General features: G+C 34.9%; 1 protein-coding gene across 1 annotated transcript in view; it reads right to left on the bottom strand.

Moving 5' to 3' along the window:
* BTBD9 (BTB domain containing 9) overlaps window positions 1-26,908 on the bottom strand; it is a 113,348-nt gene that overhangs the window by 35,962 nt on the left and 50,478 nt on the right. The window contains exons 8-9 of the mRNA XM_063390867.1: window positions 9,428-9,537; window positions 1,398-1,587 (exon numbers count right to left, since the gene is read on the bottom strand). Of these exons, the coding sequence (XP_063246937.1) occupies window positions 1,398-1,587; window positions 9,428-9,537 (300 nt within the window). The remainder of the gene's footprint in view (window positions 1-1,397; window positions 1,588-9,427; window positions 9,538-26,908) is intronic.

Below are 26,908 nucleotides of genomic sequence, written 5' to 3'. Positions count from 1 at the left end.
AAAACAGTAAGATAGGAAAACAGAGAAACTGAGAAACTATGCATTTTAGTTAGTATATTCTTCTCTTACTCTTTTTTATGGACAAAGCCTTAACTGCTAGTTAAGTTTAAAGTGTCACGAAAATTATGTAATTACATTTTCATTTATCTATTTAAGGAAATCTGAGCACTGCTTGGTTTTCTGCTTGAGATGCAATATTTAATAGAATATTAACAACACTAAACTCAAATGAGTGTGGGAGGTTGCCAACCACACTTGTTTCACACAGTGAGAACAATGCTGGACTTGCATTATGCATAACATCTACAGCTTGCATACACACAAAACACTGCTTGTGTTGGTTTGGGGATTTGCCTGGATGTCTGATGTCAAACTTTATCTTCAAAGTTTTACAACCATCGTAACAATGCCATAGGCCAAAACCAAACCACACAAAACAGAAACTGGCAGTTATAAAAGAGCTTTCAAGTCTCACTTGGCAGCTCTTAACAGGGGGAAGGCGCTGAGCTCCTAGAAACACATATCTGTGTACGTGGTCTCTGTTGCAAGCCAGTACTCACTTGGGATTTCATCCTTTGATCACTGGTACTCTGAACTTCAGAAATCTTTATTTCACTGTCACAGAGCATACAAATTAAGTCCCTGACTACATAGTCTAAATTGACAAAGACCATTATGCCATTAAGACAAGGCTTTGTATGCCTGACTTTATGAAACTAACACCCTATATATGAAACATTTATAGTCAGAGCATCTGAAGTTGGCAAGAATATTCTTCTTTTCACCTGTGAAAAATCCTGCTCTCCTATCTATTTCCTAAGTCTCTACATCAAAATATTGATCTTCATATCTATACACACATTTACAGTAGAAACAGCCCAATGAACTTTAAATCTAAACACATTCATTAATCCAGCCTTGTAAATCAATATTGGGGTTGCTGTACCTTTATTACACCCTCCATGTTTAAGTAAGGACTAGCACTCATTGTATAGCGAAAAGGAAGCCTGGTTGACTTGACATGATGATTTTGTTCAAGAAAATTGTTTTCAGAATGAAGTGGATAAGAGTAACTGCAACTATTTAACCATAAGTGAGACTGCAATTAAATTCTATTTTAAAATAAGTATATAACTTTAATCTTATAATTTGACTGCTATTACTATTATGCCTCTAAAAAGTAATATTTTCTGGAATTGCACTTGTGTGTCTTGACATATAATTCACACATTTAATTTTTAACACGCCTGTTATACTCAAGTAAGAAGCCAAATGACAACTACTGAACTAGCACCCTAATTAATGTCATTTCCAAATGTCATACATTCCAAAGAAAATAACTGCTCAGCAAAAATTTCACCGTGGCCCCTAATTTAGAGAAAAATAAATCCTCTTACCGTATTGATCCTATCATGTAGGGCTGTGCCAGCTGCACTACAATAGCTCCGCTCCCAAGCTGGTGGCATGTGTATCCAGAATCCCAGTCATAGTTTTTTGTGTCTCCATTCAATAAGGCATTGCGACTGCGACTTACACCCTCTATCACACTGGCACAGTCTGCAATTGTTGCAACATTTTCAGTGGGAACTGTGAATTAAAAACACAAACATGACTGACATAGAGTCAGAAAACAGTTCAGATGCCAATGGTCTTTATTTCTGGAGGAGAACTGGTAAAAAAAAAAGAAAGAAAATACAATCTATGAAAGAAAATTTAACTCACATAACATGAACTATGAACAAGTGATGAACAAGTGGTACAGACAGATTTTATAGCACTGAGTCCAGAATAGCTTGGTAAATCAACAGATGGGTTTCAGTACTGGTGATATGATAGCGCTCTTTTAACACAATTGGGAAAAACACCTTGTCCAGCAAAACTTGAGAAATTTTGAAATAATGTCTTCCTGTTTTCATGATGAAACCTCCCTCTACTACAACATCTGAAAATGGCTGAAACATAGCTATGAGAAATTTCAGAGCTAGCTGTATGAGTCTTCAGCATGCAAAAAAGGAGAATTTTCCATGAAGAGCTATGATTCTGTGATTTCACTGTGCTGGTGTCAGAAGCATAATCTTAAGAAAGCCACTAGCCAACCAAAACACTTTAAAGAACACAGGAGAAGAAACCGCAAGCTCATTGCCAAGCAGTAACCCAAGGTAGTGGAAAAGCAACAGTTCTGGAAAAGCTACTGTGTTATCAAATGTACTATCAACTCTGTATACTCATAAAAAATTACTAAACCCACCACTTTACTATTCTAGAAATATCTTCATTCCCCTATTACTGAAAAGAGGCATTAAACAATTCCCAGATTCTTATGGGGTAGCAGGTGTTAGACATTAGAAGTAGTTCACTGGGAACAATCTGAATAAAGGCTAACAATGCAAACAAAGAGTACTGGCACTGAATTAAAATTTGCCTTGACTTCCTTTTCTTCGTCTCCTCCTTGGGAGTAAGGGAACTTATTTGTATATTCATTTTATATAGGCTTTAAAGCATCTTCTACATAGAGCTTTTTTTTTTTTTTTTTTTTTTTTTTTAATAGGAGGAGGAAGCTATTGCAATCGTGGTAAAAAAGAAAATGAATAAATGATAGAGTCAAAATCAATGCTCATGTTGAGGCTCCATGGCATATTCCAGACACACACTGAGTTAACTGATTAACTGAATGTAGTGTAGCTCAGCTCACACAACATTTTTGCCTGCACGCCCTCTGAGCATCATCCTGCTCCTTCTCATGTTTAGTTTTCTGCACCAACCCATGACCCTCCTGAGAAGATGTTACCCTGGTTAGTCAAACTCCTGAAAAACTGTACAGAAACTGTCTTGGTGTGTTTTTAATATAATTCTGTGGTCTTCCCTACAACAGCTAATTAGAAAGTGACTCTGACTAATTGAAGTGCGCAGAATGTGCCATCCTGCTCCTTTTCTCTAGGGGGTCTGCCACTCCCTATTTTGAATGTTCATTATCATCTTTTATATACGCTTGATAAATTTATTAAAAGTACCATCTGGTGGGGACTCTGCTCTGTGCTGTATTTTCAAGTCTTTTGATTGTCCTCCTTTTTCCCATTAGAATTTCTGCTTCAATTTAGGTCACTTCTTTACAAATACAAACTGTCAAAACCAACAGTCTTGTTTCTATTTTTGTTTCTTTTTTTTTAATCCACCAGCTATCCAGCTCTTACAGTAACCAATATTGTCAGAGAAAAGAAAAGAGAAGATTACAAATACAAAAATTCTTGTGTTTTTTTTTTTTCCCCCACTGTTCATACAACAGTTTTGGGCTGAAAAGTCTGATTTGCTTTTATGGAACAGAAAAGACACATGTTAGCAAAGCAAACATATTCTCTAAGCAAACAAAAGGAGAAGATGATTGAGGTTACAGGACAGAGGCATGAAACATTTATTAAAACTTACTTTCTAGTCTCGTTGTCTTATGCTGCAGTATGGAGTGATGAAGAACTGGCTGTATATTTAATTCTAGCAAAAGTATTTTTATAAAGGATTGCAATTTTCAAGACATGGCCTAAGGGTCCATCCATACTGACTATATTTAATAATAAGACAGATGTTATTCAACTGTCCTTAGAGATCTTTGAAGATAAAAATGCACCAGAAGTGTGTTGTAGCCTCAGTCATATTTGTTTATCACTCCTTAGGCTTGTTTCTCTTACTTTGTCTTTTTAGCATACTTTATTTTTCGTAAGAATTTGTTTTTCCCTGAAGCATTCTGAAAAAAAAAAGTGCATGCTGTTGCTGCCAAGTGGCTTTCATATCTGAGTGTAGACTACATCCTTTCATCTCTCATTCTGGACAGGTTAGCTTTTGCTTTCTGTCCATCCATTGTGACTTCACTACAATGAGAGTGGGCAGGGAAATGAAAGAAAATCCTCAAATAACTTCTTGAAACACAGGAAGGAACAGAACAAAGTGGGTGTTTGTACTGGTTCACAGAACCAGCAATTAATAAACCTTAAATAAATTATGGAAATAAACATACAGGGAGACAGCAGATCTGCTACATACACTTATAGGGGAGCAGCAATTTAAAGCATTATGGACTATTGAATATATTTATACTGCACTCTAGGCAATAGACAAAAGTTCTTTGCTTATGTGTTATCACTGCAACAAAACTGTTCATTTTAGTGAATTCTCTTAAGACACAAAACTATCATTGTGAAGAAACTACGAACAAGAAATTACACTAGAAGAAACAAATTTCTGCTTTAGTTAGTATGAAGAAGTGACTTTCCTCTCATGATTACATCTGTTAAATGTTCAGCTTCCAATCACTCAGTTTTTAACTACAAAATTGCATTCCTTCTCTACCTGAACATCTACTAAGCTGACAAAAGTTTCCTTCCTGGGTGGTTGGAAAATAGAGAGCTGAGACTAAAGAAAAAGAGAATTAAGGATGCAAGGATTATTTCAGAGTTTGATCATATTGTATTAAAGAATTAAAAGGGTATTAGGCATTTTGCTCTCATTTCCAACATGACAAAAGATTTGTTAGGTCTAATCTTTATTCAATATATGAATTAGGCCTTGTGTATTTGCTACATGGTAGAAAAAATATGAAATCTGCAGACTTCTCAGTTAATTAAAAGTACAGCCACATGTCCCATTCCACAAACTCTATTTTATCGAGTTGAAACTTGCTGATGAAATGACTACATTTGATTTGAATCTTCAATCAAATTATTCAAAGAAATCAAGAGCTCAAAAAATATCAACTTCAAAAAAGCATCAACACTATTTTCAGTGTTGTATGTTTCAGTGAAAAGCTCTCTGCAAGCCATATTTAGCTGGAAAAGAAAACCCCATTAATAAATGTTTTTTGTTCAACTGTCAGAAATTGTATTAGAAAAACTTCAGAGAAGGCTGATTTTTCACTTGATACTTGCTGCAGCTCATGATTCCTAATCCAATAAATTAGAACAAAACCATTCAAGTTACTAAAACTGGCCATACTTTTGCCAACTAATTGGCTGCTACAAGGCTCTTTCATTAAACACTATGTCTGCAGAAGGCTTTCAGAAATACCAGTCGTTTTAGGAAGTGTGCATCCCTCCTTGTAGCACTGGAAAAAGAGAAGGATAAAAATAAAAAAGAACTGGGACCATATGAACAATTCTCTCTCGAAGACAACCATGTGGCTGTTCTTTCTTGCAGAAAGGGGGGAAAAAAAATCTGTGCAGTATATAGATTGTCTTCAACTCTTCATCATTTCCTAAACCTATGGCTGCAGCAGAGCTGACTTATACTGCGGGGTAAGTCTGCATTGTTTTGGAAAAATGTGAAGCTTTTTAAAAGAGGAAAACAAAATATGATAGCTTTGTGTGGAGTCAACATTAAACTAGACAAAAGCCAGCATCTCTCACTGCTTCCTTGGGGAGAGACAAAACAATCTTTTACAAAGCTGAACCACACACTAGGAGGCTGATATGACTGGTTTCTCCCTGTTCTACATTCAATCTTGTTTGTTCTTTTCTTTCTCTTCTAAATAACTGCCAGAGTAAAAGACAAGTGAATATTTATTTGTATCATTTTATCCCCTTTAAAAGAAGTTCTCCTACAGCACTGAACAGCACACAAATGAAGGTTCATGATGATTCCTAAGTACTGAACAGCATTCCCCAGAGGGTGACCAAGGACATTCCAGTGTTTTACATCTATCTGCTGCTCTTCAGTCATTATTCACTGTTCTCTCTTTCGAGTGTAATGTACAAATTACAAGACAGTCTGATACACTGAGGCAGACCATAGACCAACACTGCTTTGTGGAAAAGCAATCCACACTGCACTCCCAGTGACCTTCACCAGGCTCAAAATCAGACAGAAGGCTGGTCAAGCCCACATAATCCTTGATTTCCCCTCACCACTGAGGAGTGATTAAAGGACTGAGGTTATCAAATTTTTTTCCATTTGAGGCAGAAAAGAGGAATTTTTTTCCTCCAGAAACCTAAAGAGGCCTTGCACAGAAGCACTCCTTTAACTGCTGTTGTAACTTCTTGCCACTGGGCAGATTAGAACATTTTACATTAGATCGATGACATCAGGTATTGCTTCCAAAGGAGTATGTTTCTTACTTGTGAAAATATTCTTTTGTTTTGGATTCTAGATTAAATAGCTAAAGACCATTCAAAATTTCATAAGCAGAAGTTCATTATAAACAAGCACTATGATTGTGAGATTAAAGAATATTTGCATCCTTGTTAAATGAAAGAATTATGTTAATATTATGAATTTAATATGAAAAACTGTTAACTTACACATTTAGAGATAATACTATGCCAAAAAGAAAAATACATCTCAACCCTAACATCTGCGTTAGGGAAATAATTTCATATGATTACATTCCTTTCTGTCACCTCATTTCACAAGACAACAAACTGTAAACCAACACTTAAACACCAGACAGTGCTATAAAGAGCATTTTCTGCTACTTTTGCTTCAAAACTGCTACTCAGCTACCATTGGGTCATGTCAGTACTACATCCAGTATCATACAAAGAGATTGTATAAATCATCTTCCACATTTACTTTTTATTGTAATATGTCCAGATAGTAATTTTTCATTAAAACCTTGTACGCAAAACCAAAACAACATAAAATTGTTGTTACAATGAAACAGCACATCATTTTTATTATTTGTTTACCAGCCTTCTAATCTTCATTGTACGGTGACAGCCATTACATAGACACTATGTATCAGTGGTTATGTATCTGATAAATTATACTCTTTGCATATATAGCTCTCTGATCAAGTTGAGTATCTTTCATAAAAATAAAATAAATAATTACTCAAGTCTCCATATAACATCTCTAACCAAATACCTCAGAGGCCTCATTTCTTTGGAATGAGTTTTCAAATGACAAAGTCTTCACGTATTATCTTCAGTTCTGTTTTGACAGAAGTAGGGGTCAGTCTTTTTGAAAAGACCTTATGGCCTTCAAGGGCTGACCAATACTTCATTTCTTTAATAAAACAAAGTATAGAAATAGCAGCTGTGTTTGTTCTAACTTAATACTGTATTTAATATCATATGGGATAAGCAATGAACCCAATGATCTGCTTTTCAAGGGTTTAAGATGGAAGTTTCTCTACTCAGTCAAGCCTAAAAGCAATCTACTCTGATTACTGTACTTTCATATATTTAGTTGATTTTTCCTGCTTTCAGTTCTCTTTGTTGTACCTGGCCACTTCAGAATCCTCATCAGAGCAATAAAATAAATCTGTGCCAATCCACTGGTACTCATACTGAGTTTTTACACAAGTGGACCTTGGACAGATCACAGGAGCCATACAATATGGCACCTTATGGTAACCATCAAAGGTACAAAAAAAACCCCATTAAATGGATATAATATCTCTTTGCTGGATCAAAGTTGTTGACAATATTTTTGAATAGGCAGTACTGATGGCCAAAAATTCTGATGGAACAGTCATAGGTGCCCCTGCTCCATTTCACAACTGGACTGGCCTCAAGTAGTCCCCAAATCTTTCCATTTGTATCTTTCTCATCATAAACTCTGCAGGGTCATGTATACAACTGCTGGTGCCTCACTGACAGCTGGAAGCCTATCCACAGCCCACTTTCCATTAACTACTCCCCAAATTCTTACGTTGATTTTCTATCAATTGCATTGACTAATATCCCTTAAATATAAAAAGCTGTAGAAACCTACTTCTCTTTCCTTATTATTCATCACTTCAAATCAGTTACATGTACAACAGCTTGACTGACCCACACTGAACAACAGCAAAGCTGCCCTTGATTAAAAATCACTATTAACACCAGAAACCCTCACTATTGTGCTGCCCAAAGCCTATTCACCTGTCAGATTCTACAAAAACATTCTCACAGAGATTTTTAAATAAAGCCTTATAGAGTCTCTATCCCCTAGATTACCCTTGAAACCAAAGAAATGTTAAAATAAATCAAATAGTTTGTCTCACCAGAATGATCACTCAACGAGAAAATATAATTGAGTCTAAGAAAGCTGAGTCACTTACAGTATAAGTTCACTTACACAAACATGCTAAGATTCACTGCATTGCCTACTTATGATCAAACAAACTTTGTGTTAACACTCAAAAAAATTATTTAAGTCCCAAATTCAGCATTTACTATATAAATTTAATCATCTGAAATCAAATACGTACAAGTATTTGTACACACTAACTGATTTTGTATGAAGTTTTTAAAAATTCATAGCTGGCACTGCTAACTATGAAATGTAGCTCAAAGATTTTATCAAATATGAGATACTTTGTTTCTCTGCCAACTAGCTTACTGAAGGGATGTTTTCTTTTAACACAATTCTTCCTTACTGCTTATTCTATTTTGTAGTCGATAGCAATTGCAATGCTACTTGTACACTACCTAAAACGAAGGGAAGGCTTTTGATTTGGCTTTGTATAATGCACAAAGAACAGACTAAAGGAATTGGGTCTTGGTTTTTCACAGCTAAATATTACAATTTCCTCATTAAAAAAAATTAAGTGAATATGTCTTACTAAAAATCTTCGTTCTCATGACAGGTACATATTTAAAATTGAACTATATGTTTTAAACCAGCATGAACCCTGATAATTTTGTCAAAACTCTTGATTTTATGCCATTAGTAATAAACTGTTGGAAATCCCACTTAGACAACAAATACATACTCTCCAATGAACTTCAGGATCTGACTTTTGGGAGTTTATATAAAGCACAGAAACCAGCCCATTTGAACTATTAAAAAAAAAAAAGATATTAAATCTTTCTGTGACACATTCTTTCATTCAGGACTGTTGGTCTGTTGGGGATTTCTACCTGAAGTAACATAAAGGTAGTTAAATCCGTGTTATATAAGCTGCCCAGAGCTAAGAGAGCCCCATCAGCGTGGTGTTCTGAGAATAGAAGCAGCATAGGCGATATAATGTTCTGCCATGGCTAAGCATGTCTATGACTCTTTGGGGGGAAATCAACACATGAGAGTTTACTTTCAGCAGTTGTAACCAGGCTGGATAAGAGGCCCTAAATGTCCAAATCCATCATCACTACAATAAATAGCTGTGCTTAGTCCATTCTTGTAAGAGAATTCAGGCTAACCTACTGGGAGGCATGAGCAATCATACTGTGACATGCAAAGAAAAATCACATTGCCAGCACTGACTGACTCAGCTACCAGTGGCTTTGTCAGCAGTGGTTGATTTGAATTTTAGCATTCCTGCAGCACCATTAATTAATCCACAGTACTGGAATTTCATAGGACTTGCAAGGACTAGCCAACTAATTCTGTGCTTACAACACTATTTAACTCAATTTAGAAGTTTCTGGATGGAAACAGAAGCAGAGTGCAGTAATGACCAGCTTTAAAAGACAAGTGTTTACAACAGTTCATGAAAAAGGAAAATGGTTTTATCTCTTACCTATCAGACCTTTCTCAAGAGTAAAGGATTTGTTCGTGAACATGCATTCAAATGCCACAATATGGAAAACTTTGTTCACTGTGTTGTGTGTCCCAACAATTCGAATATACCTATAGGGAAACAAAAACAGGTAAACAGCACAAGTTAAACACGACCAATGTCTGTGAGCTTAAACATAATTGATTCAGTTAGATTATAATGTGCAGACCCATAAGAACTGAGTAACCGTTAAAAAAAAAAGAAAAAGGAGTAAAAAATAATATCAATTTCATATCAGGTTTGCATCCAGTCAGGATGCTGGCTCCAGTGCAATTTAATAAGAAAAAAAAGTCTTTAAATATGGAAACTCTTAAAAATGTTTCTGGATTAATTTGCCAAGAAAAGCAAAATTAGGGACCTTCTGTTTCAGAAATGGTCTGTTAGTGCAAATATGTGCTCATGGAGGTTTTAATAATAATACTAATAATAATAACAAGAAGAACAACAGTAATAATAATCATCCTTCTACCAACAAATTTTCAGCACTGTAAAAGATTTTATACAACCTGGACAAACCCAAAAAAGGAGTCAGGCTTTTCTTCAAAAGGCAAAAATTAATTCCACTTTATTAAGACTGTTTCTAATTCTAACACTGGATGTACAGGATATCAATCTCTGTTAGTGTATCTTTTATTAATAATGAAAAAACCTTCATTCAAATATTGTGAAACAAAGCTCCTCTGGGTTTCATTCCTGGTGGTATAACTTACATTTCTACATTCCAATTGCAAATTCCAATTGCAAATCAAATAGAGCTGCTCTTGAACATTGTGACTTATTCACCTGCTGCATTACCCTGGAGGCTTCACCCTCCTTAAACAATCACTAACCTTGATTCAGTCTGATTCCACATTTTCTGAAGCGATCCAATAGTTCTTACTACAAATTTTGAAAAATCTCAAAAGTGCTATTGTACACATCTCAATAAATGCTGAACAAGCAACCAGAAAACTACCTAAACCAAATACCAATTACTTCACAAGATGAGTTACCCACACTTGCAGAAAGCTTTGTATGAATTTAACTCATTTCAGTTAACAACTATCAGAATGTATGAATCTTAAGCAAGAACCTTTTGTCTGTCTTTCATTTACATGGTATAATTATATTTCTAACTTAATGACCATTCACCAACCGCATCATTTTGGCTTGTGTTCTTCATCAGGTCAAGTTGAGAAGATAGACAGTATCTTTTCTGAGATTTTCTTTTTAAACAATAAAACAACCATCATATCTATTTACTATGATAATGCTCAACCTCCAAATTTCATTTAGAAATTATTTTAATAATCATAACTTGGAACAAAGAATTATATGCTATTGCCTAATTATTATTAACTCACAGGTCAACCAATTATCACAGTATCAAATGTCCTGAAAGTCATTCTATGTAAAAAGAATTAAGTTGCAAAAGTGGAGAAAATATTTATTAGTCATAAAGAAGATGAATCTGTGTTTCAAGAGTAAAGCAGAACTCTGTAGCTGTGCCAAGTGCCTGCAAAAGGCATTGCAGAGGAATGTTGGTTGACAGTCAGGCAAACAGGAGGTGTTTCCCCAGACCTGCCCATGTGAATCATCTGACTTTCTTTTTATGTACTCACAACCACAGTTGGAACCCTAAACACACAGGTAACATCCAAAATTCGACAACAGTAACTAATCTTGCTCCCTCCAGCCACAGAATTCAATTAAACAGAGGAATAATTTAGGAACATTTTGAAGTGCACATGGAGGCTGGCTTGCCATGGAGACTCCCTTGTCTCTCCCAGGCAAGGGAGGTATTGATTGAGCTGTGCTGCTTGGACAAAATACACCAGGCAAACCAACAGAGTGTTACTAATGGAGATGTACTCTGACATCCTTCAGTTACACTTCCTTGCCTTAAAGAGTTTAGAGAATAAACAAAGTAACAAGATTAATAGGAACATAAGAAACTGCTTCATAATTAGCTTTAAAAGCTAATTTAATTAGAATTTTTTGTGTTATAAAATTGTATCATTAGAGCAAACTTCTTGATTGTTTGTTCAGAGCGATTGGAAGTTGTTCATATACCTGTCAGCAACAAAGGATCGTATGACACGAAATTATCCATGAATCTTTGTGTGATTGTAGAGTAAAAGAATCACAATCCAATGCCTAGCCCAGCTCCACTGTCAATGGACTTTAGACTCAACAGGTAAGACAGGAAGACAGAAAAAAACCCTGAATCATTCTTTAAAGAAAAGACCTTGATCAATTTGTGGGGTTTAAATGAACTTCCCTAGAAGGTAAATGGGAATGCAACATGAAAATTTTGCCCCTTACTTTTATTTTCTGGCCCTTTTTGAGAATAATGGATACTGATAATACACAAGTGCTCTAAGAGTTTCATTCCCATGTCACAGACTTCTCTAGCCACAGAGAGTCAAGCTACACATGACCCTAAAATTCTCACAAAAGGAATATCAGAAGAATCTGGTTGGTGAGTATTTTTCCCCACTGCCAAGAAAATTGTTTTGACTATAGGGAAACAGCATGTTCTACTAGATCTTGGTTGAATTTTAAACTACTGACTACCTGGGTTGATTAATTAGGCATCTACAAGGCAACATCTCTCATTCATCTCCCATTTATCCCAGAGCAATTCTTCTCATTTATATGAAATTATTATATTGGTACTCTGTGGTGACTACATATGTGAACAACTAAAATATGTTTCACTTCCACTCTTAACATTTGTAAAGCTGACATATATAATTCAGGTAACAGCTGCTGCAGATCACACCACTGATTCTGCTGTGGATACCCTGGAGGACTACAAACACCAAAGCTCAGCTGCCTACATCATTACAACAGTGCTTAGGACATACGTGTCAAAGCCTGAAAATATGCATACTCTAGGAGTCATTTTAATCCTTCATTATAATAAAAGCAGTAAGATACAGACAAACTCGGTAATATATTAAGCACAAATTCCAATCCCTTGAAAATATTGAGACAGAAGACTAAATAAGGGGAAGGAATGGAAATTAACAGGTATTTTGCACCGATATCCACTCTTCAGTTACTATCAAAGCAACCTAGAATAGCAACAGCAAACTCCAAGAACTAAATCTAATATGTATAAAATGTGCTCTTATGAAATGGGCATTTAATTTTCTTTTGTGAAGCATTTGGTATGGAACACCACTATATTCTTTATATCTCCTCTAACTGCTTAGAACCACTAACACATGCCAATCACCTCCACAAAGAAGCATGAGGCCCAGGCCAACACACAAGGGCATTAGAAGACATTGTGTTTGTTTTTTAGTGGAAAAGGAAACAGTGTTATTCAACACCATCTAAACTCCATTTATTGACAACTCCCTAAAACGAATAATCCTTCAGACTCACACAGCTGAATCAACAGACCTGTGGCAGCAAGAGAGAAAAAACAAGGAAGAAAAATCTATTGGCAGCCTTAAATCATGTGGGAGAACAGTGGACATAAATAAATACATAAAATAAAGAATTAAGCCAGGACAAACACGAAAAGCATATCTGTCTTTTGACAGAAGACAAGTTTTCCTGCACTTAGACAAGAAAGTCTAATAAAGCCTATTTTAAACCAAAGGAAATCCCTGCTGCAAATATTGAAAACAACAGTGACAAATCAAATAAAACATTTACACACAAGACAAAATCATTAAACTCCAGTAGGAAAAGTACATCTAACACCTACAAAGTCCAGACAGTAACAAACATTTTCACCTTGGAAATACAACCAACAGTGAAGCAGTTTGAAAACAGAACACATTTCACTTTGTAATGTACCAGAATGTGTATGCAGGTATTTTATGATGGGGCATTCAAGTGACTAACAATATTGGTATACAACACTTAAACAGGAAATGTAATTGTTTGTATACCACACGTAAGCAGTATGTCACCCAATCAACCAAATCAACCAAAGTAACTCTGATGTGCTTTGGAACATAAGTAACACTTGCACAATGTGACAATATGTTTTGTATTCCATACATAATGATCTGTAAGAATAACAAGTTCACAAATGCTTTGTTCTTTTTTAATGGTTTCTAATTTTTATTTCTTTAAAACAGAAAAATCCCAATTTGAGATAAACTTGCTTTAATCTCCATCTTCGCACTGTATGCATCTCTAGTTCCAGTGAAGTTCTCAAATCTGAACTTGGTTCACCTGGTTTTATTTCAGGTCAGACCTCAACCCAAAACAGCTCAATTTCCTAGAATCCATCTGGATATAAGCAGAAACCTGCAATTACACCTGATCTCATAAAGGACTTCCACTATAAGAATACAAAATAAAATATGAGAAGATATTAAGATTTGTATGTCAAGAAATCTATACTTAAACCATATTCCTTATTTGACTTTGGAGCCAAGTACAACTTAAATATCACTTTCACTCATCTTTATGCCATCTCTACATAAAATGGGACTCTAATAGATTCAATTGTACAGAAAAAAGTCATTTTTAAATAAAGAAAGCATTGTTCTTCAGAAGTCTAATTCTAGAACAAACTGGACTGGAACAGTCAGAGAACAGACGTGAGCTGGCTCTGCACACTTTCCAGGGCAGTGTGACATGAAGCCAGACTCTTTCCAAAGTGAACCTCATCTTCAACAGGACTTGTTTTCTTTGAATCACATCCTGATGAAGTTTTGACTTAGGATCAATTTAGCTTATTACATAGATACGTTGTAGCCTCCACATTTTTCAACATATTGAATAAAGCAAAAGAAAATACAGGAAAGTGCTGTTCAGTGAAATATGAGAATGTTTTCCATTTTCCCCAGCTTCTCATGGTCCACCAGTCTGTGAATTTAGCATGCAATACTTATTTCTTGCTCCAATGACACTTCAGTAAGTGCTGTCTAGATCTGGACTAGAATCAGACTATAAACAATATGACAAAGAAATATCTGAAAAGTATTAGAAAAAGTCAGGGAGGATGGAAGGCAGGAAAAGAAAGACAAATTGATTTCAATTTGCATCAAGGTAGTCCAACAAAGACATAACTGTAGTGTTGACTTGTGCTCAAAAAAGCAATTTTGAAATTTGTCCTATATAACTGCAATAAAGATAAACACAAAAATTTGTATTTAGCTCTGGCATCACAAAAATCTGACAGACAGTGGTAAAGGAGGGTGGATTTTTAAAAAAAATCTCAAAATTATTTTAAAAAAGCAGGCAATTATTGAAAGAATCGTATTTATATAAACTTTGTTTGGATGAATTATTACTAATCAGAAACACAGTAACTCCTGGTATTTGAGCTCACAGGTATAAGAGAATAAGAGAAGACCTCCAGGGGTCTCAAAAGGAGGTCATAATGCACATGAAGAATTAAATATTATTAAAAGACTAAAAAAAAAAACCCAATTAACAAACTGACCAACAAATAAACTAAACGCACAACAAATAAACTAAATACACAACAACTAAATAAACCACCCCCCTATCCAAACAGTGTAACATTTTACTCACAGAAAAATACAACCAAGCATATATGCAAGAAACCTCACCATTCATTATGTTAAAATTATACTGGAAAACTATTAAACAATACTCAAATGAAATCAGATAAGTATTGGCAACATAAAAATGACTGATTATATATTTTTCATCAATATTTTCATGATTTAAAAACTTGTATACCTGCAGCTATAACTCCTCGTAGTTGCAGGTGGTTAGAAAATTGATGCAAAGTGTTGCTGGCTCAATTTCAAATTTGGTACTCAGTTCTGGAATGCTGAAATATGGGGTAATTCATTAAGCAAAGTGTGTCTCATACATTTTAAACATTTACAATACAGCATGTAATGTTACTATTCAAGTGTGGTCTGGATCTGGGACAAGAATGCCCTTGTTAACTGAACAAGCTTTGGTTCCTTAACTAAAGATATGATCATACAGTTATTAAACCCCTGTGCTATCCAGTGATTTACAGATCTACAATCACCAGCCAACAGTAACTGTATCACAAGAAACATCAACTTGAATTACTCAACATTAGGAGCAATGTTTGTAGGAACAAAACCATTAAAAATAAAAAATCGCAAGTAATGTCCCACTCAAAGCAGTGGAATGTCAGTCTGACTGCTTTGGTGTTCCTTTCTAACATAAAGTGTGTGACACCTGTTCTGCTCCGGATAACACACAGCTTAGCCAAACTTTTAAACTATGATTATTCTTTAAAGGGATTTTAGAAATTATTAATGAAGACTAAAATTCTCATGAAATATATATCAGATACTACGAAAGAGAAGAGAAGAGAAGCCTCATCGGAAGTTATAAGACATTTTTTTGTGTTTGTGAAAGAGATGTCTGATGTGAGACAGAACTCAGACAGTGAAACTATCAACCAATTACTTTTAAATTCACCAAGTTCTGTCTTTGATGAGAAAAATCTCATGTGATGTCCATTTGCAGTATCATCTGCTACACAAATATACCATTGCTGTCTCAGTTAATCAGTGCCTCTAAACTTCCTTGCTTATACTTTCCAGCATATTCAAGACCCAACTCCTAGCTACTGCAGGCCTCAACTGAGCTATAAAATAAAGGACAAAAGAAATATTATTTATAGGACTATTCATCAAACACAGACAGTGCAACAGATTCAATCTCATAAGCTTCATAGGTCTAGTTCTTTTAAATCACATTGTGTTTTACTGGAAATAATTGATGACATGGTGAAACTAAAATCATATATTTGGATTTCAAGTAGGTGGTCTGTGTTAACCTGTACAAACACTCCTACACAGCTCATCAGCAATGAGATGACAAAAGAGAAGGGTAGTGACTTCTAACATATGTACACAAATAATAAAATATCCAGAAACTCAAGTTCATGTGAGAATTGTTGAATTATGGTTAAAGACAGAGCATTTAGGACACACAACTACTGTAATGATTTCTTGTTCTCACTGCTTCTCTTTTTTCCTTTTTTTTTTTTTTTTTTTTTTTTGTGGTTTGTTTTAATTGTAGAGTAGAACCACATGTAACACACAACACTGGCCACATTTCTCTTGCTGATTTAATAAGCAGTAAGAACTGTTTCATTCAGAACAGCACTCTCCAGTATTGCACCAATTAAACTGATTACAATGGATATTTATTCACTGAAACACTACCATTAGGCTGGAGTGGTACCCTGAGTGTCACAGCCCCAAGAAAATGTTACTTTTTAAAAATGTAGTTCTTGTTCTCCTACAAAATGAAAATAACTTATGTTTGACATGCTTATGAAATAAACCGTTAAAATTTGTGAGCAGACCTCCAGAAAACAGAAATGTATTGACTGAGCTACTGAATTCAGATCTCTTCAACTGGTTCCTTAACCAAGGAACCATAACCACTCAAGAAGCTCTCTTCCTGCAGTTAAACATCTAAAAATATGAAATTGTTTTAAATTTAATTTCATAAATCTTAAAATCACTTCGGGTGCAATGGAAGAAGAGAATAAAAGACCATGAGAAAAATAAAGTAAGGCTTTTCTTCCAAACTTTATTTCTTTTAGAGTGTAATGAAAAGTAAAGTTCTCACCTGCCCAGAATTTCCCTAACACTGAGTGAGCTGCACATAGGTTCCTTCTAGGTATACTAATCCAGCAGGAGATTGCAACCACTGATGTACTGAACACCTCCTCAGAATGGACCCCAGACTCAGGTGGAAGGAAGAACACTACATACAGACTAATTAATGTGAGAAGTGAGGAATATAACTAATAAATAGGGGCTTGGGTACTAATTAATGCAAAAGTTATATAATTGCTAACCAATGAATGCTGATGCATTGCTTGTTGAAATGGACAAACTGTGTAAAGTTTTGAAGATTGGGGAGCCAGCATTTTGTGGGTTACCACCCAGATCCCTACCAAGAGTAAACTAGAATAAAAAAATAGAAATACCTCACCTCACCTCAGTGCGTGAATCGATGCTGCACAGGTAAAACCACGTTTAAGACAACACTAATGCATATTTGTATCAGTAACAACAACAAATCTGCCTTGATCATTCTTAGTGATGCCTTTCAAATACTTAATAACAGATTCTATAGAGCTTTGAAAGGACATGAAAAAGTCAGTAGTTGCCCGTGCATAAAAATTTCACTACTTCTGTAGTGAAGTAAGCTTTATGGCCATGGAAAAAAACACCAGAGTAATAACTTCCTTCACTATGAACAAAGAATCTCTTATCTGAGAATGAAACAGAGCTTTATCTGGCTGCGTACTTAAAGACAGAATGCCTCACACCATCATCCATTTGGCTATCTAGATATTAGAAAGTGCCAAACAGCAATTTCATCAACTGTTTCAAAAAAACTCACTGAGTGTAAGAACTGCACTGAAAATGCTGGAAGTTGCAAATCAACAGACTTAGAGCCAAGTTACGACAAAATAAAGGATTCTTAAATAATTTAATCATCTACCTAGGATCCTCTAATGTAACAAACTTATTTCTTTTTCATAAACTTCTGCCTTTTTCAATCCAGATGACACGTAGTACTTCTTTTCCGAAATATTTTCTGTTCTTTCTGAAATATGTTCTGAACTATTTTCATTACTCAAAAAGGTACTGTATTAGACCCCAAATCAGATAAATCTTGATACCTTTTTCCACTACTATTAAGTTTGGAACAATGTTCAAAACCACTCAAATGTAGCTCAAAAATTCATACATACATATATATAAGTAATGAAAATGTGAAGGAGATTTTCTAAGTGCTCTGATCCATCTAAATGCTTACCACAATTTCCTTGACATCATCTTATCACCTGTGTCACGATTCTGTTTTCACCTCAATAGCAGCTGGAAGAATTCTGCCTATACAGCAGATCTCTAGCACTGACAGTTTCCAACATTTGGTTTAATAGGTTTGAACTTATTTTCTTTGACTTCTACTTCTGACTGTTGCTGAATTCACCCATTCACTTAGAATGTGACTCCTCAATGAAGAAATAAACCACTATACTTGAACCAAAAAATCAGAAGAAAAAAATACAGAAGAAGACAAAAAAAGAAAAATAAGTAAAAGGTATTTTCCTATACTGCACAGCAGGTAAGATAATGAGAATGAAATTATTGATTTAGGATATTTGCTTTAACAATTATACAGTCTATCAGAAACCTGCAGTTATACATTTGTGTTGGAATCAGCTAAGCTAGTCTATTTATGTGTTTGTTTCACCACAGCTATCCTCAGGCTATTTGATAGCTCTCCATTGTTATTACCTTGTATGTGGCCTTTCCAAGTTGCCATGAGCATACACAACTCTCCTATTTGAAATCCAATTAGATCATTACAACATTACATTGAAAAAACAGCCATTGAAAGGCACTGGGTTGTATTGTATCTTTTTCAAGCAGATTTTTTCCTCTAAATAACATGATTCTTGCCTCAGAAGTGATACAGGTGCTCTGTGGAAGAGTATCTTTTAAATTAATCTACCATACAGTTAAATGAATCTCAGTTCTGTAGACATAAACTTCATTAGCACATCAATTCAATTTTCCTGAATGTCTTGCATTACCTTTTAAACCATCTACTTCACTTTATTAAGCTAATAATTTGAACTCAGTACTGCATTATTTTGATATGTAACTAAAAGGTAAGTTAATGTATTTTATTCTTATATATGAATGCAGTGAAAACATGTTTCAGGAGGCAGCTCCTTGTTATACTTCATTGCTTTATTCCTAGTTGTAACTGATGTCAGTTAGGTGGCTATTATCAGTCTAATAGTACCTTTTCCTCCATATTATCACCATTATTATTATTATTCTCAGTATAATGACATAAATATCCATTTAGAAATGGAGGCAATCAAGATTATTTACTGCTATATTTTCATTAACTAGAAATTTACAAAGAACAAAAGGCTGTGATTTTTTTTCTGTCCTTCATGGAGCTGAACCTTTGAACTCCAGAACGAAGGCTCCTCCATCTGACCTTCCTCACCTGGCCTCTCTGACCCTCCTTACCTATGCTGAAAGTGAATTTTTCACACTTAATTTTCAGATCTCTTACTCTCCACCTCTCTCCTCATGCAAGCTTTCCTTCACCTTTGCACCCCATCTCCCTACTATGTGATGTATCCTGAAATAGACAGTGTATTCGATAGATTCAAAATGAATCTTGATATACTTAGAATGCAGTCTCTAGATTTTACTGGAAATCAATAATTAACCTGTGTACTTTTCATCATAAAATGATGTTTAAAAACCCTACTGCCTATATATTTAGCAGCTAATTCTGGTATTGATCTATGTAATATATATCTTTTGATGTATACCCTAATAATTTATTACATATCTCATCAGAGAGCTTTCTTGATGTCCTACAACTTCTAATGACTCAACTGCATCAATCCTAAACTAAACTCAAACTTTCTGATAATTTTCTTTATATTACATTATAGTATTGGCTCAGAGAAGACTGGTCATTGTTTCTATCTAATTATACACAGTTGACTCTAAATAATTCAACTTTCAGATTCTAAACATCAATTCAGGGAGAAGATGCCAGTAGCACCAAAATGCTAGCAAAACAGTGGTTTATTGGTTGATTTCTGAGGAAAGAGTCCAGGACCACCCATACTTAGCAAAAGTGACCAAAGCACAAGGAAACAAAGTTATAATTTTTATGCTACACTTGCCACTGGCACTAGACCTTACATTATGGATTAAAACAAGTCTTACAAATAACCCTCAGATTCTCAGTAGCTGCAACCTCCATCCCTACAACTCATCTGCTATTATCATCCACGGTAGCCAGATTAAAGTTAAAACATGGATGCTTAACTCGTGTTAGAATGCCTTCATTTTCCTATACACATACACCATAGAAATGGGATTTCTGTGTTATCAAACTGCATTTGAAGTTCTCTCTTATACTCAGGGTTTCTACTACCTTTGCTGATTTTCCAGAAATAAGCAAGTAAACCTGGACATGAACAAACTTCTGCTCTAATAATTTTCTATAGCTGGAATACTAAAAATTATTTGCCCAATGTCTGATTCCATTCTATATATAAAGATCAAGTCCATACGTGAACTATTTGGTGAAAACATCACAACTAGATCCTATATAAAGATGTGTGACCATACATGACAAGCAATTTGAGCAAGAAACATCTAACAAAATGTGTAATGCTAAGAGCAGATTAGTTGATACTAATCTGTGAGATTTGACATCTACTTGTGTTTCAGGAGAGATATTTAAACAAAAAGAAAAAACAAAACAATAACAAAACCCCCCACCACAATCAACCAAACAACCCCCAAAACTAGGGAAAGAACAGAAAAAGTAGGAAGAGTGACAAAAAAAAAAAAAAGGAAAAAAAGGAGAAAACGCAGTGAAAATTGATAAATAGGCAGCTCCGTATTATTCTATACTTATCTCATTTCATTTTTAAAGGAACTTGCTTTAAAGCATTATTTAACCTTATAGCAAAAAGTAACCAAATCTTTCCCCATAAAAATGAGATCTGATTTTACTTGACACCTCTTAACATATTTAGTTTCAGACATTGAAATATTCACGATGTTTTGTGAAAGACAAAATGAAACCAGAACAATGAGCAAGTACAGCATCATTTTGAAAATATCTTGCTAGGTGTGCATTGTCAATATTGAATAGTAAGAATTCAAAGCTCATTTTTAGTATCAATAATTCACTATTACTGCAGAATGTCAGGATGCTAGTAAGTAAACTCAGTATACATGCTTTTAGTTCTGCACCTGCAGCTTCAGTTTTCCACCTCTGTTTCAAAGCAATAATATTGCACATGCATAAACTAAAATGGACATTTAGAATGAATAAATAAAATGCAGAAGACTGCTTTAGTGCGCTGCAAATGAACAGCAGTGCAGGTGCACCTTACTACGACTGGTATGTACCACGTCTGCTTTGCACTGGTGAAGTCTATGAATCTGCCTACTCTACCAAAAAACTGAACCTCGAAATCACTCACATTCTCATAAATATTAAAGCCAAAGGCCTGAGACACATTTAAATTAGAACTCAAAGTTAAACCTTCATGACTTTTGAAATATTAAACCATCATCAAAAATACATTTTTAGAGATATTGCTTCTATTTTATGCTATGGTGTTTTTTTCCAGAAAGAGATATTTCGGATCCTGTAGTTTAATGAAAGGTCTGGACTAGAGACTAAACTTCATACAAATAAAAAGCTGAAAATGTGGTAAACCTTTTAGTCTGGAAAAAGCAGTCTTGTTTTGGCACAAAACCTAAAGTTTAAACCACTCATTTTTGAGAGTGAGTTCATACATGGCTAACATATCCCGCCCCTTTTAAAAGAAATAAATTACTTGAAATATTCTCCTACCAAATTTCTTCTATATTTATAAACATTATTGTTAGTGTGTTCACTACAATCTCAGTTAAGCTCTGCACCAGATCAGGATAGGCCAAGACTGAGCTTCCTCACTATCACAGGATGAATACTCTTTGGCTCTTCTTTTTTAAAAATTGTATGTCCAGAGCTGTTGAACATTAGTATTCTCCACGGTGCATAGAACTCACTTTATTGATAACTGATACAGGCTTACATCCAGTGCTCTTACCCTATAATAAATTCAGTGTGAAATTAACATTAAACCTGTCCCATGCCTTGTGAGTATGCAATTAGTGAAGAAAGCCAAAACCATCTCAAAACTTTTCTGTATCAGATGATATATCCAAAAAAGGATACATTCAGGACAGAAGTCATTAGCACTCCCCATGCAGAGGGCAGAAATGTACCAATCTAACAGTGACCTCTGAAGTCTCCACATTTGATTTTTGTTTTTTAAAGCACAAGGTTTACTCTGTGGTCAACACATTCAAACATAAAGAAAAAGAGTTTCTACAATTGTATCTGAAAACTAACTGGGGGAGACTCCTGCAGGGGGAATAATTGTTTCGAAAATGTAGCACATCAGAAAGTGGTCTCATAAAACTTTGCACTCCTCCTACCCACTACAGAATACATGATCATGATAATTTTATATGTATTTATATGTACATACACATGCATGTACATAAATAAAAACATGCCTAAGAAGAAGTCAGCACAAAGCCACAGTTAACAAATACAATGGACATGACCTATTAGCTCAGAAGCTTCAGATTTCAAGCTAAGAAATTGCTTTAACACAACACTCCATTACAAAGATCCAATAAAAATGCTTTTAAAGCGTGAAACAGTAGGATTGCACACCTCATCTGCTCAAGGGCAAACATGAACTAAAGGATGCTGATGTGATGGTGGTTAAAAGGACAACATCCAGTTGATGATTAAAGGAACTTTATATATATTCATGATCTCTGATGTTTCTGAAGTTGAAAGAGGTGAAGGTTACCCCTCTCTGCCCTGAAACATAGGTCAATCAAATAAAATTGAGCTTATCAGATGGAAAGATAAATCATATTTTGATATCATTGCTTTGATATTATATTCTATTTTTTTCCCAAGATTTTTGGTTTGCCTGAAGAGTTTTGGCCGGCTTATTTTACTTTTTTAACAGAAATGTTAAAAATGTCATTCTGGACTCAGAATGGATGAACCTTATAAAACAACGCTTTAGCTTCTCCCAAACAGGAAAGAAGTATAGAAGGGATATCCTGACATTTTATTTGACGTCAATAATATTGCCAGTTAATACACACAGTCAATGAATCTGTAAATTACAATATGGAACAGGAAACTAGCATTTGATATAAGTTAATTCCAGCTTATAATTTAATTCCAAATATATTTATTTTGATAAGGCAAAAACTCTTACAGAAAACAGATTAATTTCCTTTTAAGGCCATCCATACAAGGCAACAAGAGATTTAAATTAATATTGAAATCTTAAAATATATTACAAATTTTCTAAACTTAACACTTGATAAGAACTACAACGGTTTACTAAGGATTTGTGCTTTATTTTTACCTACCTCAATTGGAATGAATCATTTTATGAGAATGCATAGCCTATGAGCTCAATAGTGCAGAATACAAGAGAGAACAACAGGGGAAATTTTCAACAACCAATATGAAATTTTGATGCCAACTGCCTCCTCCAAATACATACAATGCATTGTGCAGAAATTCCCAGTCACAGAAACAGAATTTAAAAGGACAAATGACAATGATGTTGGCATTCCCAATGTCACACAAAAGAGAACATGATAATGATTTAATTCTTTTTAACTATACTGAGTTGTGGTTTTTTGCCACCTTAACATATCAATGTAGCTCTTATTTGATTCAAAGCTTCAAGTCCTTTCTTATTTTTTCCTTTATAATCCTTGCTCTGCTGAATTTAATTGGCTTGGCAATGCCAGAACACTGTCTGATCCTAAGAGGTCAGCATTGATTGCTCTAAACCAATCGGTTCCTTCATTACAGAGAAAATGAGGTAAAGGGAAAAGGCAGGTGTGCTCTCGCACAGTCAGCTGGACTGCAGCACTTGCCCTTCTTCTCCCCCATTAACTAGCTACCAATCGATCAGGAACCTGCCCAGAACCCACAAAAACTATTCATCACTTCTGACATGCAATGGTTTTAACAGGTCACTCAAGGAAAGGATATTTGAGATAGCTATCTTTGGAGCCTTTAAAGTTTTTAAACTTCCATCCATGAGAAAGGAAAATTGAATTGTTACACTCCTATGTAGTTCCAGTCTAAACCTTGAATTCAAAATAAGATCTGTTAGCTATTTGCCCAAGACAAGAATTTGTGGTGTACCTAATTTTACGTGTTCTTTATTGTGAAGAACTTCGATGAAGAGAAAGATCACAGCTGGGAGAAGGAGTGCAGACAGCCCCACTCCCTCCTTAAAGCTCATTTTCTTCTGTACTTCCATGGTCTTTAGTTGAACAATTTAAAAATGCCACCAAATGTTAATCCTTAAAGTTTTTTACCTCCATCTTTTAAAATATTTGAACACTGCTTATATTTCTAATCATTTCACATCACTGTGTCTTAACAGTCCCTTTACTATCAAGCTTCATACTTCATTTGCCCATACAATTGCAAAAGAGCCCCTCTACCTTGCTTGGCAAAATGACTAACTGTTCAAATAACTTTTCAAGAAGCATCATATTTGAGAGTAATCTTTACTGATTAGCTCTTATTCTAGTCAGTTATTCACGTTTGTTTCTTTTCTTTCTCTGATTGTAAACTCTGAACAATATACCTTGTCCTTGAGCTTTGTTCACTAACACAGATTTGTAACTTCACCTTACTACCAGTTTGAAACATTGCTATCAAGTTGATTTCAGAAGAAAAAAATCAGAGATACTGTAGTGAACATATAAGCAGGGAATAAGATGTTTGAAAAAGAATAATCAACACACAAAGAAAACAACTCAAGAAGAGAACTAAACAGAGCATAAGGGAACAAGAAAGGAAGGAAGGGAAGAGGCAGTAGACAACAGATTGCATGAAAAAATAAAGAAGAGTGGAAACATTTTGATTAGGAAAAAGAAAATTTCAATGAAAGATAATGCATTACTAAAAGAACCAGAAAACAGAAATATCAAACCAGTATGCCACTCTGTGGCACACTGAATGGGAAAAAAAAAAAAAAAAAAAAAAAAAAAAAAAAAAAAAAAAAGAGGGCTACAAAAATATAGGTGTAATCATTTTATTTGCAAATCAGTGTAAAAACCACTTCTCTCCCACTTATGTCTCCTGTCTAACAAATGAAAAAAGTTAAGGTTATTATTTTGAACAAATCCAGAAACTAACTGACAGAATCCACAGAACATCATACAGAAAAAAATCAGGTGTTTTACCTGTGTTCCTTGTAATAGAAATATGACATGTGACCAGTCATATTAGAAACTAATTGCAGTTGGGAAAGGTTTTAGCCATTATATCACATTCATCCCAGACTACTATAACAATTCTTAACTACACAGGAAAATGGAATTTCCAAGCACAAATAAATTAACTCATTTTTTGCTAAATGTTTCATTTGCTATGATGACATACAGAATCAGCTTACTTTCTGCTGCTGTTTTTCACCTCCTTTTTTACCCTCCCTCCCTTCCCTTCTGCAACCTTTGCAGCAGCTGTCCTGTGCATCACTTAAAGGCCATTATTTCTGGTAAGATGATGTTGCTATGCAGGAACATAGCTTGATTTGCTTCCTGTGAAGCAAATCAATTTACCAATAGAATACACTATGTAAAGGGCTACTCACATGACCTAAGTTAGCAGTTTGGATTCTACCTGAGCTCTGCATGATGATTTGAGCTCCCCAAGTCTGGCTGGGTTATCCTTTGTCACTGAATCATAACACAATAGCACATTTATGAATAGGCAACTAACTCTGGATAGAAATTGGATGATGAGCCTTGCTGTGACTATTCAGCAACACAGTCACTCATATGTCAGAAGAGAAGCACGAGCATGTTCAGCAACAATTTTAAAGACTGTATGACTGTCTGGTAAGTCAGGAGTAATCTTCCACTGGTAAAAGTACATTCCAGCAGATTTGTTACAATTCTGCTAGAAAAAGAATTAAACATTTTACATATTACTGCAGAAAAAACTGCATTTAAAAAATCAGCTAAATAAAGGTTTTCCAAATTCTTTGGTCAGTGGCCATTCTCCAAGTTTCTATGACTTTTAAAACTTTTAAGAGGTTTTTCATACCTCCCTTCAGACCTCTGTTTTCTAAACCATCAGTCACAAGTTTTCTTTTCTTTTAGGTCAGACTATGCTGGGTCTTGGTGTTCCCTTCTGGACTCTTCCCACACTTTTTGAAATGGAATTTTCTTTTTCTAATAATAAAATGATAATTTCCTCAAGGGTCCAGACTCAGCAATTCAAATACGACTGAACTCAGTGAATGCTGCTGATTCATATTAGAAGTCATACTCCTGTCTATACATTAAAATAATATTTTTTGCACCAGCAGGTGATACAGCAGTCCTATATCCAGTTTGGCATTCACTAAAAATTGCAGAACTTTCTGGTGCTGAAGCTCTATTCAGCTCCTTACCCTCATTCTCTAAATTACATTTTCCTACACATGTACAGGTTTTTGCCCTTGTTTTTAGGAAACTGCATTCTATTTATTTCAAACAGTGTCTCCACTTTGTCAAGATCCCTTTTAACTCTAATTTCGTCCTTTTGCATAACTGCACCTTCTCTCAGCATTTCATGCTATCTTCAAATTTAAGAAAAATACATTCCTAATATATGGAGTAGTATGGACTGTGTGAAAGACCCCATAAAAATCCCACTTGACATTATTATTCCATTTTCCATTTCTATTTAACTGTGATTACAATACATGCTAGTCAAATTTTATACTCACTTTACAATATTTTCTTGTAGACCATGTTCTACCCTTGCTTGCATATGGAAATACCATTTTCCTGTCAAAAGCTTTACTTATGTCAAAATACAGCATGTACTGATTTATTTCTT

This window comes from Prinia subflava, chromosome 2, assembly GCF_021018805.1.
Source record: "Prinia subflava isolate CZ2003 ecotype Zambia chromosome 2, Cam_Psub_1.2, whole genome shotgun sequence".
NCBI classification, from domain to species: domain Eukaryota; kingdom Metazoa; phylum Chordata; class Aves; order Passeriformes; family Cisticolidae; genus Prinia; species Prinia subflava.
This window is presented reverse-complemented; position numbering and strand designations above follow the sequence as displayed.